We start from the raw sequence: 13,512 nt of genomic DNA, 5'->3' as shown, positions 1-13,512 counted from the left end.
TCTGCACTTTTTGCAAAATGAAAGTGTCAGAGCTTCTGGTTTCCCTAGAGATGCCGGACATCTGAGTTTTTAATTCAGTCTTTCATTTTTTAAATTTGTTCAGTCATTCAATTTTTAGGTTGGGAATCTATTCAAACCTTTACTTGTGACATTTTGCAGAGCAACACTGTGAACCAAAGCAAACTCTTCTAGGAGGTCCACGCAGCTGTATGCAACCCACTTGGAAGCTCTGCATTCAATTAAGTTGATGTAGAAACACTCATTTTCTAAGAGGTTGTGATTGCTAGGAAGGCCTAGTTGGATAAGAGGTCTTGCTCCCTGTGTGATCAGGCAGGACATGACTCTCTGCCCATGTGAAGCTCGGGCATTTTTCTCAATATCTATAAACCTCAGTTTTTGCACCTGTTAAGTGGCCGCGATGCTAAGAAGGACAGCTTTCAAGACTTGTTTGAGGGATAGAATGAGAAAAATGCAAGCCAAAGCTCTTAGTAGAACTGACCCTCTATTATATCTCTTAACTATTCCTAACTCTAGCACTCCTTTATACAATAATATTTAGGTACCAATCAAATACTGTGATAGCAATACCACGTTCCCAGGTATCTCATCCCTCCCTCTACAAAATATTTGAATGTTTTCTTATGATGATGACCCATTCTTTTTATCACCGAACATCCAGGAATATGCAATACCGACATATTCAAGGAGAACGTTGCACAGCTTTTAAAAATCATATTCCTACCCGGGGCAGAGAACCAGGCCCCTCCCACCACCTACCCGCACTCTCACCCCTTCCCAACGCACGCACCACGTGCGGGGTTCCAGTGTGCAGAATTCCCCAACACTCCCAATGCTTTATTTTGTTCTCGGACCTGATACTTTTTTCACCTGGCTTCGGGCACCTTTTCTACTGTTGGTGAAGTTTTCTTTTCACTTCCCCGGTACTATCCACGCTGAATTCTAAGTTTCCTCGTCCTAACCCTTCCCTGGGTTTGTTATTACATAAGTCTGTAATTGCCAATTTATGATAAGGAGGAGGCGCCTGGTCTCTCCCCAACCCCCAACTTTCCTCCTAGGAAACCCTGGCGTCTCTCGCCACTCCTAGCCTCCGTCGACAGCAGCCGTCTCTACCTGGGGTGTTCGTAGATCCTCAAAACCGACCTTTTTCTCCCATCCCCTTTTTAAAGGAAGTAACTGTGGGGCCGAGCAGGGTCCCTCCGGCCCGGAGCCCAGCGCCCCCCGCTACGGGTCGGTGCCGATGCGGGTCCGGACAAGTTGCGCTCGGCAGCCCTTTTCCAGAATTGCGCGCGCTCCCGCAACGGCGGGGACGAGCAGAGGCGGGACGGGGGCGGGCCCGCGTCAAGTATCGTTACGTCACCGGGGAAGTCCCCAGATGACTCGCGAGTGGCCTCGGCGCGGGAGCTCTGAGGATCCCGGCACAGTGTGCCCTCAGGAACTCGGCGCGCCCGGTGTCCCTGTCCCGCTGGCCGGCCCGGAGTGCAGCCCGCGTCCTGCGGAAGCCTGAGCTCCTGAGTCGGGGGACAGAGTTCCCCAGGTTTGCAGCGGAGATCGCGGCGGCGCCCGGGGAGATGCCTGGAAAGAAGGCGCGTAAGCGCGCGCCACCGAACCCCACACGGGCGCCAGGTACCCAGCCGCTGGGGCAATCGGAGACCCTGGCGGGGCTGGGGTCGAGGTCGAAGTCGGGGCGGTGGGCCCTCAGGGGCTGGGCGAAGAATGCCAGGGACTCCAAGGTCCGGCCATCTCAGCGCCCTGGCGCGTGGCTTCGGGACGCCCCCAGGAAGTTCTTCTGGCGTTTCTTCCAAGAAAGCGGGACCCGCGAGGGAGGGAGCCCAGCCTGGGATTGGGATGCAGCCGCATCTTAGCCAGGCCAACCTGCTGCGTCCACTCTGGTTTTCCCTTTTCTCCACCTGGCCTTCCTCGGGGAAAAAAAGTGCAAGTGTAGGCGGCGCCCCAAAGGAGGTCATTGTCAAGACAAGCGAGGGCGGGAGAGGGCTCCGGGAGCCACCAGGCCTCCACCGCCTCCCTAAGTGGCCCCTCTTCCCCTGGACCCCACCTCTGAGAGAATCTGTTCCCACCGTCTCCACCCGGCAGGAACAAAAACAGTGTTTAAGGTTGACACTGTCCCACTCAGGACTGACAGGGGATGGATGGAGGCCCTGCTAGGAATCAGAGCTAAGGAACTTAGGGGGTTAGTTAACGTTTTAACAATCGATATTGAAAGGAGTGGATTGGGGTGGGGGAGCAGGAAGGAGTTGACCCTCTTTCTGGGTACCCAAACCCCCTCCCTGTCTGGCCAAACACTTGCAGCCCCGTCCTGTTTGGATCGGCCCTCCCCTTCCCCACTTGTAAATCTTTATAAATTTTACTAAAGGCGGCAGTTACCTACTAAGGAGTTGTAACAAGAGAACAATAAGGGTCGTCTTGCTATTACATCAGACAACTATAGGCCACCATTTTCATTAATTTTATGGCACCTGTGGGGCATTAAGAGGAAGTGATACAAATGTCACCATGGCGAAGTTCGCAGTCACCAGGTTGCTCTTTGCATCTTCCTTGAGATAGAAAAGTTTCCTCACCTTTTGTGGTGTTGACCGTGTTTCTGAAAAATCTAACTAATTCGTAGTAGACTAACCTAGTTCTCAGTAATAAGGGACGACAATAATTCTCTCTAGCCTAATTATATATTAATAAATTTATTGGTGTGTAACTGCAATACAAAAAAAAAAAAATGCAGGAAATAGGCCTGGGAGTTTAACTCAGTGGTAGGAGTGCTAACCTAGTATGGAGAGGCCCTAGGTTAATCCCAGAATAGTTCTTTTTAAAAAGGGGGAAAAGTTTTTTTGTCCCCCACCCCCACTCAGTGAAAGGAATAATTTTTCCTCAATAGAGTTCAGGGCTTCCAAAATCATATGTTGAATGATATTTTTAGTAGACTGTATGTTAGTTAATATATCCCTCTTACTGGAAAGAATATGTGTTTTTAAATATTTCCAAAGTGTTTGAGCCTGGAGAGTAAAAAATTGTATACTACATGATTTATTAGTTCTGGTTGGAGTTAGAGAAGATTTCACTCAGCTCTTGTAGAGAAATTAGTTGGAATGTAGATTTAAGAGTTTGCTTTAATATATATTTATATTTATTTATAATATATAATTATATTTATATTAATATACACACACATACACACATACATACAGTTCTCATTAATTTTGAATCTAAGTAGGGTCTTATTTACAAAACAGACTTTTAAATATAAAATCAGTTTTTTTAAATTTAATTTTTTCATTTACTGGGGATTGAACCAAGAGGTGCTTTACCACTGAGCTACATTCCCAGCCCTTTAAATTTTTTTGAGTCAGGATCTCATTAAATTACCCAGGCTGTCCCAGAGTTTAGGATTCTCTTGCCTCAGTCAGCCTCTGGGATTATAGATGTTTAACCTACCACCCTCCATTTCATTTTGAGACTGAGTCTTGCTAAATTACCCAGGCTGGCCTTGAATTTTCTGTCTGCTGCCTCAAGTCTCCTGGAGTCACTGGGATTGCAGGTGCGCCACACCTGGACAGATTTTAAAATTTATATTTATGATGATCTCCTCTCCATCCCCACCCCACACACACTCTGGGGATTGAACCCAGGGACAGAATACCATTGATTACATCCTCCAGCCCTTTTTATCTTTCAAGAGGAGGTCTTGCTAAATTGTATAGGCTTGCCTGGAATTTGCAATCCCCCTTCCTCACCCTCTGGAGTTGCAGGGATTATAGGTTTGGGTCACCTCTCATGATTTTTAATGCTCATCGTCATGATTTTGAAGGTGAAGAAGACCTTATGTTGCTCATTGAAATATTATAAAAAATTGGAAATACTAACTATGTTATTTTTATTGATGGCAGTTTAATTGGAAATTGTTACTAGAATTTTTTTATGAAAATAAGTTAATTACAGCACCTAAAATCTAAAAAGTTGTGAACATGTGTATTAAACTTATTTTCTACTTCATTCTTTCCAGTAAAGGCAATGAATTGTTACAGATTAGCTTGTAGGAAGACGTTGGTTTAGGTTAACAGGTAAATTTTAAATTATTTTAGCAAGTGTGGGCAGAATTTTGGAATAAGATTTTTTGAAGTGTTTTATGAGAAAATGTCAAGGAGTTTTTAAAGGAGTGCATAATGAGCTATGAAATAATTAATATTTGAAAAACAAATGTATGTATAAAAATGCAAGTGTTTTGAATATGATATATTTTTTCTGGCCAACTTTAAATGAGAGACAAAAAGGATAACCACAGTTGGCTGCCAGAGCTGGGTAATGGTACTGTTTATAGTATTTGACATTAAATTTCCAAATCTGAAAGTAAGATAACACTGTCTCATCCTGGATTTTTTTTTTTTTTAAGATTAGAAAGTTAAGTATATTCTAAATTTTTTTGTTTGAGAACCACCGTATGTTAGTGTGTAGTGTGTGTGTGTGTGTGTGTATGTGTGTGTATGTATGTTCTAAGTCTATCTCACATTTTGGGGGATACGTGCACATAAAGGAAATTGAAGAGAAATGCTTCTTGGGATGTACAACTTCTCACTTGTGTTAACTTTCTGGGTACCCTTTGGTCTAACAACTGTCAATGTTAATTTCATGTTTTGCTTTCCTTTTCAGAACTGGAAGTTGAGTGTGTTACTCAGCTCAGGAAAATTGAAAATAGACCGAATTCTCTGGGTTCTGTAGCAGAGGTCACACCTATGGAGATGCCTGGAAAGAAGGGGTGGAAGAATGAGCAGCTGACCCCAGTGACCCCAGCAACCCCAGCATCAGCATTAACAGGTACCTGTCAGCTGGGGCCTTGGAGACTTGGGGCCTGGCCCTCAAACTGTAAGATCCTTGGGGACCTCAGGGTCAGGATCCAGCCAGGTCTGCCCCTCTGAGCTGCCTTTGGGCTGCTTCTCTTTAGTTCTTCAGGGGGTTCTCCCAGGACAGCAAGGGAGGGAGCCTAGCTTAGTATTCCGACAGAGTTGTATTTTTTTTTTTTTAAACTTTAAATTTTTGGTACTGAGGATTTAGCCCAGGAGTGCTTTACCACTGAGCCACATTCCCAGCCCCTTTTATTTTTTATTTTGAGACAGGGTCTCACTAAGTTGCTGAGGCTGGTCTCTTATTATTTATTTATTTATTTATTTGGTACCAAGAATTGAACCCAGAGTCACTTAACCACTGAGCCATATATCCCTAGTTCTTTTTCTTTTTTCTTTTTATTTTTTAGTGCTGGGTATTGAACTCAGGGATGCTTTAACCACTGAGTCACATCCCCAGCCCTTTTTCATGATGCATTTAGAGATAGGGAATTGCTGACATTGGTTTTTGATCTTTTTGCCTCAACCTGCCGAGCTGCTGGGATTACAGGCTTATTTTTTGAGACAGGGTCTCAGTTGCTGAGGCTGGTCTTGAACTTGCAATCCTCCTGCCTCAGCCTCGCCAGTAGCTGGGATGACAGGTGGCTGCAGCTGTGTTTTAGTCGGGCCAGCAAGCTGCTTTCCCCTTCCCTCCACTCGCCCTTCTAAGGGGCCTCAGGGAAGACAAGTGCAAGCCCAAGCAGCAATGGCAGCCCAGAAGACTGTCACTGTCTTGAGCCAGGAGAGGGCTCTGGAAGCTACCTTCTTTCTCCTTTCATTTAGACTCCACCTCTGGAAACCTTTATCTTGCCACTGCCCCCACCCTAAGAAGAACAAAAGTAGTATTTAAGCTGGATACTGTCCCACCTGGACTGACTCCAGAGTTGAGGAGCCTAGGGGGTCTTCTCCTTAGTTAACATTTTAACCATTCATATTGAAAGGGGTGGGCATAGCAGGGGAGGAGGAGCTGGTCTCCAGTCTTATACATCCACCCCCCACCCCCATCTCCTTCACAGATTTTCAGGTCTGCCAGCCGCATCTCATCCCACCAGCCCCAAGTCATCCCACCGCTTCTTGTAAATCTTATCAAAGGCAGCAATCACCTGCTGTAAAGGGTTGTAAAAAAGAGGGCTCTTAGGGCTAGAATTCCCAATGGGTCACGCTGCTATTATCATCAGACAATTGTAGGGCATGCAGAGGAAATGGGACATTGCAAATGTGACCATGGCTAAATTGGCAGCAGGCTGCTCTCTCTGGCCCCTTCTTGGGATGGAGAAGCTTTGTCCTTTTCTGTGATACTCAAAAGAGTTCTGACCATGTTTCTCAGACAACCTATCTATAACATGCTCTGGATTGACTTCTAATTCCTAAGAGCAAGAGACGGCAGAAAATGCCCCCTAAAAGACAGTAGTTCTGCAATAGCAATTTTTCTTTTAATATTTATTTTTTAGTTTTAGGTAGACACAATGTCTTTATTTTTTATATTTATATGGTGCTGAGGATTGAACCCAATGCTTCATGCATGCTAGGCGAGCACTCTGCCACTGAGCCACAACCCCAGCCTCTGCGATAGCAATTTTAAAATCAAAAAAGATAACAGAACTATTTCCATTTTATTTTCTTGTGAAAAAGGTTATTTTTTTCTGGTAGATTGAGGACTTCCAAAGTTGTATATTGGATGATATTTTTCTTAATCCCCTTGCCTGGAAGGGAACCAAGGGCTCAAGTATGCCAGGCAAACATTCTACCACTGAGCTACATCCCCAGCCCTGGATGATAGTTTTTTAAAGAACTATATTGTTAACATATCCCACTTACTGAAATGTAAATACTTCTCAACATTTGATTCTGTAGCCCATGAAGAATGGCATTTTGGAAGATTTATTAGGTCTCTTGGTAGGGGTTAAGAAAGATTTTACTTTTGTTCATTGAAATCTAGGTTTAAATATTTAGAGTATATTTACATTTTACTTTATTTTGAATTTATTTATTTATTTTTGAGACAAGGTCTTCCTAGTTACTTAGGGCCTGACTAAATTGCTGAGGCTGTCCTCAAACTTATGATCCTCCTGCCTCATCTCCTGAGTCTCTTGGATTATAGGAGTATGCCACTTACCCCGCTCATGGTCATTGTCTTAGAAAGTATGAACCAAAATGAACAACAACAACAACAAACCCCGATTTCTCTTTGAAATATTAAAAAATTGAAATTGTGAGCAGTTTAGATTTAATGTTAATTTTAGGTAGTAAAAAGTTTACTTGGAAGTTAGATTATATGTAAGCATCATTTTTCTTTATTATAGCAGACTAATTACAGTATCTCAATTCTAAAAAGTAATAAACATGTGAATTAAACTATTTTCTGCTTCACTTTTTGTAAAGGCAACAGACTGGTACAGATTGGATTTATAAGAAATTGATTTAGGCTGGGCACAGTGGCGCATGCCTGTAATCCCAGTGGCTCAAGAGGCTGAGGCAGGAGGATTGTGAGTTCAAAACCAGCCTCAGCAATTTGGCAGGACCCTGTCTCTAAACAAAAAAAGAGCTGGGAATGTGGCTCAGTGGTTAAGTGCCCTGGGTTAAATCCCAAGTACCCCTCTCCCCCCTCAAAAAAAAAAAAAAAGGTTGGTTTAGATTAAATTTAGATTTTCAAATTATTTTAAAGTAGACTTAATATTGGAATAAGATTTTATGAGAAGAAAATATCAGTTTTTTTAGAGGAAAAGATTTCTAATGAAGTGGAATTTGAGCTATGAAATATTGCCATTTGAAAATAACACAGTATTTAGAATTTGACTTATGTTCTCTTTAAATGAGAAAAGAGGATGACATCACTTAAATTTGATGGAGGCTGACTAATGATACCATTTGTGGTATTTGATATGCAATATTTCTATATTTGAAAGAAAATACTTGTCTCATCCAGAATACTTAAAAAAAAAAAAAAGATTTCAGCTGGGCACCAGTGACATATGCTTGTAATTCCAGTGGGTAGGGATACTGAAACAAGAAGATCACAAGTTCGAAATGATAAAGGATAGTTGTCTGTATTCTCACCTTAAACAATTTTTGTGAGTTGAAGTGGGTCAGTGTCTACATGCATATTCCAAGTTGTTACTCTTACATTAGGAAAATAGAAGCATAATGCAAAAAACAAAACAAACAAACAAAAAAGTAGATGTATAAAGGCATGAATTGGCATGAACATACTCTATATACAAAGATATGAAAAATTGTACTCTATATGTGTAATAAGAATTGTAGGGCTGGGGTTGTGGCTCAGGGGTAGAGCGCTCGCCTAGCATGCATGAGGCACTGGGTTCGATCCTCAGCACCATGTAAATGTAAAATAAAGATGTTGTGTCCACCTAAAACTTAAGAATAAATATTTTTAAAAAATATATGATGCATTCTGTTGTCGTATTTAAAAAAATAAAATCAATAAAACTAAAAAGAGAAAAAAAAAGAAAAGAAAACAGCCACAGATAAAGCTAAAATTTAAGAACTGTTTCCTGGGGTGGGTGCTCAGTTTGTCACCTGAATGGTCCTGTTAACTCTTGATAGTTTACAGTCCAGACTATGGTTAGTGTTAATTTTGATTTCCTTTCCTTTTCAGAGGTGGAACTTGAGTCTGGCATTCAACTCAGGAGATTTGGAGACAAAGTAAATTTCCGTCAGAAACTTCTGAATTTGATTTCCAAACTCTTCAGTTTAGTAACCTGACTGCTTCAAAAGCCTTTGGGTGAAGGGAGTACTTTAAAAAGGAGGTATCCCCAGTAGTCCAATTTCATCAGAGGAGAGACTGCATTATAATTGAAAGGAATGTGAAAGAGCATTCACTTCCTTTTGGAAGTCTTTGGAAAGGGAAAACATAACAAGTCAAAAGATGAATTTCTGTAGGAGGCTTCCCAGAAATCATTCTTTGGGACGTGAGACCTTTGTGGAACCATGTTTTATTTTAAAACATGAATAGAAGAGCTTTAAAAATAGGGAAGTTATTGTTAATGCATTTCTTTTTTTGCTTAGAGATTATTCTAATATTTTTGTTGAATGTTGCTGCCCAGCCTGGTGTAACAAGAGTTGACAAATGATCATATTGGGCAGTGGGGAAGAAGTAGCTCTGTGTTTTTGCTTTTTCAGTTTGTTTTATACATTTAATTATGGTAAAAGAAAACATTTCGTTCTGATAACACTGGATGTTATTTAAAAATTATCATTTAAGAAAAAGTAAAGTTCACAGGGAACATTGATTGCATAGGTCACTACAAAATGTAACATAGTTTAATTTTTTTTTTTTTTTTCAATTCAGACTGTATTGTTTCTGTTCAGGTGACCTGTAAGTGTGTTCCTGTGAGCATTAACTGCGAGTGTGAAAAACTAGAAAGTAACTTTGAAAACATTTGATTATATAGTGTCAGTAAAACTCTAGCCAATTGAATATTAAATGATTAAAGAGTTTGGTGATTTCATATGACCAAGGATAATAAAAAAGGAACCAAATGTCCTCTCCCTCACCCCCCAGTACTGGGATTGAATTCATGGTCTCTCATCACTGAGCCCTGTTTTTCATTTTATTCTTGAGATGAATCTTGCTAAGTTGCTGAGACTGACTTCTAACTTGGCAGTACATCTGGCTCAGCCTCATGAATTTCTGGGACTGACTTTTTAATTGGTAGAATTAAAACTTAGTAAAACAAATATTCACAGAAAGTTTCTAAAAAATTGAAGATGCCCTTCTCACAGTAGTTAGCGTGTGCATCCTGCAAAAAGTGATCTTTTAAAAGAAATTAGGACATTTTCATAATTGGGATATTATCAAAAAAGAAGAGGAACAGATATTTCTCATTCAAAATAAAAATTTCATACAGATATGAAGAGATATCTATATATATGGATATCTGTATAATTTACATTAGAGTAATATGAAGGCTCTTTGAAGAGTTTCTTCAGTGTTTTTTATATGAGCTGTAGACATGAAACTAAGTATTCAATAGCAAAACAAACAATCCTATTAAACTTGGTCAAGGGATTTGAAGAGACATGTCTCGAAGGAAGACATACAAATGTTCAACAGATAGAAGATTCCGAGTGGATGCTCCAGTGGTGCAACCGGTTAACACGTTGGTACTTATACAGCAGAAGAGTCTGAGAAATGCAAATGAAAACCACAAGAACCTTATACCTGCTAGATTGGTTATTTTCAAAAAGATGAAAGATAACAAGTGCAGGAGACATGTGGAGGGGAAAAGGAAACTTGATCTACCTTTTCTGGTTTTGTAAGTTAGTACAGCCATTTTGGAAAACAGTATGAAAATTCCTTAAGAAACAGAACTATAGTATGATCCAGCAACCCCACTACTGGGGTATATATCCAAAGAAATTGAAGTCAGTATGCTGAGGGGCTATGCACACTCCTGGGTTTGCTGCAGTGTTATTTACAACAGGCAAGACATGGAAACAGCCTGTGTCCAAGAGATGACTGAAGTAGTATGTAAACACAATGAGTATTATTGAGCCTTAACAAAGGAGATGCTACCATTTGTTAAAGTGAATGCGGTGAATCTAGAGGACATGCACAGAGATTAAATGCCCTTTGATCTCATTTAATTTGATCAAAATCAAATTCTGACCTTAGGATGGTGATTACCAGATAACCTGAATTTGGTTGGAGAAGTGGGGGTGGGGTGGGGAAAAGACTACAAAGTTGGAAATGAGTTCTGATGTTCTGTTGTGTCATTAAATAGTTAATGTACATTTCAAAACAACTAAAGGAATTTTGTGTGTTCTTACCACGTGGAAAGGATAAATATTCTGATTTTATCATTCTACAATGTATCTATATATTAAACACATTTTATATACAATTTATCAATTAAAAATAAAACTAAAAAATTAAAAAAGGGAATGATGCCGTGATTAAATTTGTCAGAAATTTTATTTATCTTACCTATTTATAATTATTTTCCATTTGGTTTGAAAACATGTATTTCATTTTTGTGGTGAGGCAAGGGTTCCTTAATTACTTGAGTTCTTAGAGTGAGAATAGCAATGTAGACTGTAGTAACCTTAGATGCAAAATTGTCTCAGCATCTGTCTTCAGTTTTAAGGCTTGTTTATCACAAAAATTCGTGTTTTTTTTTTTTTTGCCTAGAGGCAAATGTTCTGCCATGTGGGTATTTAAGGTCTGTAACTATTTATATGTACATATGAAAGTTGATACTGTGTCAATAAACAATTAAAATTGAATCACCATTCTTTGTGCATTTATTTTATTTTTTTTCAACGTGTGAGCTACTAAGTGTTCATTGTCAATCCAAAATATTTAAACGGCCTGACTTCCAGCAGCCGGCTTCACCTGGAGGCACACCGCCTCTCTGCAGCTTTGTGGTAGGAATAGAGACTAAGGTGCATTTGGTTTCTTCTCTGCCGTCGAGGGGCTTGCGCTTTCATTGAGGGGAAACAGTAAAAGGACCTTAATGCCAGGCGTAGCTGGAGGGATGCTGATCACGGTCTGATGAGGGGTCTAATGACCGCACCGTGCACACTGCCTCGGTCGGACCCGGACCCCTCTGCCTGGCGAGTGGAGCCGCCGTGCAGTTTCGGTCCTGGTGACCACGCTTCTCCTGTGCCCAGCGCGAGCGCAGCAAGGATTGCTTCATCAGGAGCTGGTCATTGCAGAAGTAGGTGCAGCTCGGCGGCCGTCCTGTTCCGAGTGTGAGAACTGGAAGATACCGCTGGTTTGTAGCTCAGATCTAGGAGCCGCATCTTTACTCCACCCCTGCCTGCCCTCCGAAGTCGTTGGCAGACGTCGTGGAATGTAAATTGCTTCCCTTCGATGAAGTGGGGAGGGTTGTGTAGTGCGGGAGGAGGAGGGGAGGGAGCGTTTGGCTTCAGAAAGGGTGGGGCAATCTGCCTGATTGCATTTGAGGCATATTGCGAGAGTAGTAAGTAGCCTCTCCGCATAAACAGAACTGTTTTGCTAAAATACAGGAGTTAACACATGAAGACTTAGGCATGGATTTCACAGACTTATTTTTTATTTTTGCGATAGAGGGGATTGAACCCTGGGGCGCTGTACACTGAGCCCCAGCCCCAGCCCTTTTATTTTGAGACAGGGTTTGGTTAAATTGCTGAGGCTGGCCTTAAACTTGCAATCCTCCTGCTTCAGCCTCCCGGCGTGGTTGGGTATATAGCCTTGTGTGCCAGCTAGCATTCATATTTTAATAACAACCTCTTCTGTATACTTGAAAAGTTATGTGTGTATCTACTCAGAATTAGTTGTTCTTAAGTTGAAAGATCCTTCTGCAGTGATTTGGGGTCTAGCCTTCCTCCTAATGACTGCAACCTCTTCTCCCCCAATCCTTGGGCAGGCACAGCAAAAATGGTGAGAATCTTGTTCTCCTTCTAAACCCTTTGTCAGAGGGAGCAAAGCATCAGGAAGATAAAAGACACCCTAAAAACAGTGAAGACTGGGAGCCATGTCATGCAAAAAGCATTATTGTACTTTGGAATCCTGAAGCTGGACTTTTAATACAAAGCCATTGGTGAGCTATGTGACATTGGCAATGAGTAACTCTGAATCAGAGTTTCTCTGAAATCAAGAGACCCAGATCATCCTTCAGGTCCTTTGTAGTTTGAGTCAGAAAGTGGTACATGGCAAAGGAGTCTGAATCCCCACTCCCCCATGAGCCCCTGCTCCTGTTCTCAGTTCAGATAGCATAAGAAGGAAGAGTGCAAAAAGAAGGAGAGTGAGGTATGAAAAGGAAAAAAAAAAATAATCATTTTCTGGATTCTTCTCCCAATGTGCAGACTCTTTTCTTTTTCTTTAGTGCTGGGGCATCAAACTCAGGGCTCAGCAAGTGCTCTACCACTGACCTACTACCTGACCTAGAGACATTGATTCTAAATTTGCATTGAGTGGGGACTGCTTGGATTCGTAGGTGTTTTCTTGCAAGTGAGAATTTCTCGGTGAACTTGGCAGTGGGCAGTGGTGATACCAGGAGAGCTACTTATAGGTAGCTGAAAATAGATGGGGGTCACCTGACAGGACACACCCTACTGTGTAATCAGTTGAATATTCTCTAGTAATATGTCACAGTTAAAGAGCCAAACCTTTGTCAATACAACTCAGGCACTAACTTTGGGTTCTCTTTTAAAGGCTTTCAGAAATCACTTTGACAAATTCAAAGTGAAGTTCTTTTATGGTCTTTTCCCCAAATATGCTATTCTTCAAAACCCCAGAAAAAAGAGGAAGTTGACAAGAGCACTATAGATCCTTTACTAACCAATTTATTATTGGCATGTTCTAGTCCCCCCAACCCATGGATACAGTGTATTCTATGCTCTCTGTGATTGAAAACTACACAGTGCAAGGAACCTGGGCTTGGGATTGGATTGAGCAATAGAATAGAATAGAATAGAGAGTAGAAGAGTGTACAATGTGCAAATAGCCCCTTCATAATTCTTGTGGTTTAGGAAGAAGCTTCTATTCTTTTCGTCATGCTCTCTCACTATGATCTAAAGCTTATGAGTTTTGCCCATTTCCAACCCCATATCTTCACTCAGCTGTTTTCAAAACCACAAGGTTTGTCTTTTCACAATTGTC

At 41.3% G+C, this 13,512-nt stretch overlaps 1 protein-coding gene across 1 annotated transcript; it reads left to right on the top strand.

Annotated features, from left to right (window-relative positions):
- Nucleotides 1-1,462: 1,462 nt before the first annotated feature.
- On the top strand, nt 1,463-11,159 carry Pmaip1 (phorbol-12-myristate-13-acetate-induced protein 1). Its single transcript, XM_027949025.2, has 3 exons — nt 1,463-1,644; nt 4,678-4,842; nt 8,524-11,159. Exons 1-3 carry the CDS (start codon nt 1,590-1,592, stop codon nt 8,628-8,630), a joined length of 327 nt encoding a protein of 108 aa, XP_027804826.2. The 5' UTR covers nt 1,463-1,589; the 3' UTR covers nt 8,631-11,159.
- Nucleotides 11,160-13,512: the final 2,353 nt, after the last annotated feature.

The sequence above is a fragment of the Marmota flaviventris genome, chromosome 16 (assembly GCF_047511675.1).
Source record: "Marmota flaviventris isolate mMarFla1 chromosome 16, mMarFla1.hap1, whole genome shotgun sequence".
NCBI classification, from domain to species: domain Eukaryota; kingdom Metazoa; phylum Chordata; class Mammalia; order Rodentia; family Sciuridae; genus Marmota; species Marmota flaviventris.
Note: the sequence above shows the minus strand (reverse complement) of the source record. Positions and strands in the feature narration are given on the sequence as shown.

Coding starts and splice junctions, on each gene's coding strand:
- Pmaip1 (XM_027949025.2), top strand. CDS start 1,590: ATGCCTGGAAAGAAGGCGCGTAAGCGCGCGCCACCGAACCCCACACGG. Junction 1,645..4,677: donor GAACCCCACACGGGCGCCAG/GTACCCAGCCGC, acceptor TTTCCTTTTCAG/AACTGGAAGTTGAGTGTGTT. Junction 4,843..8,523: donor CCCAGCATCAGCATTAACAG/GTACCTGTCAGC, acceptor TTTCCTTTTCAG/AGGTGGAACTTGAGTCTGGC.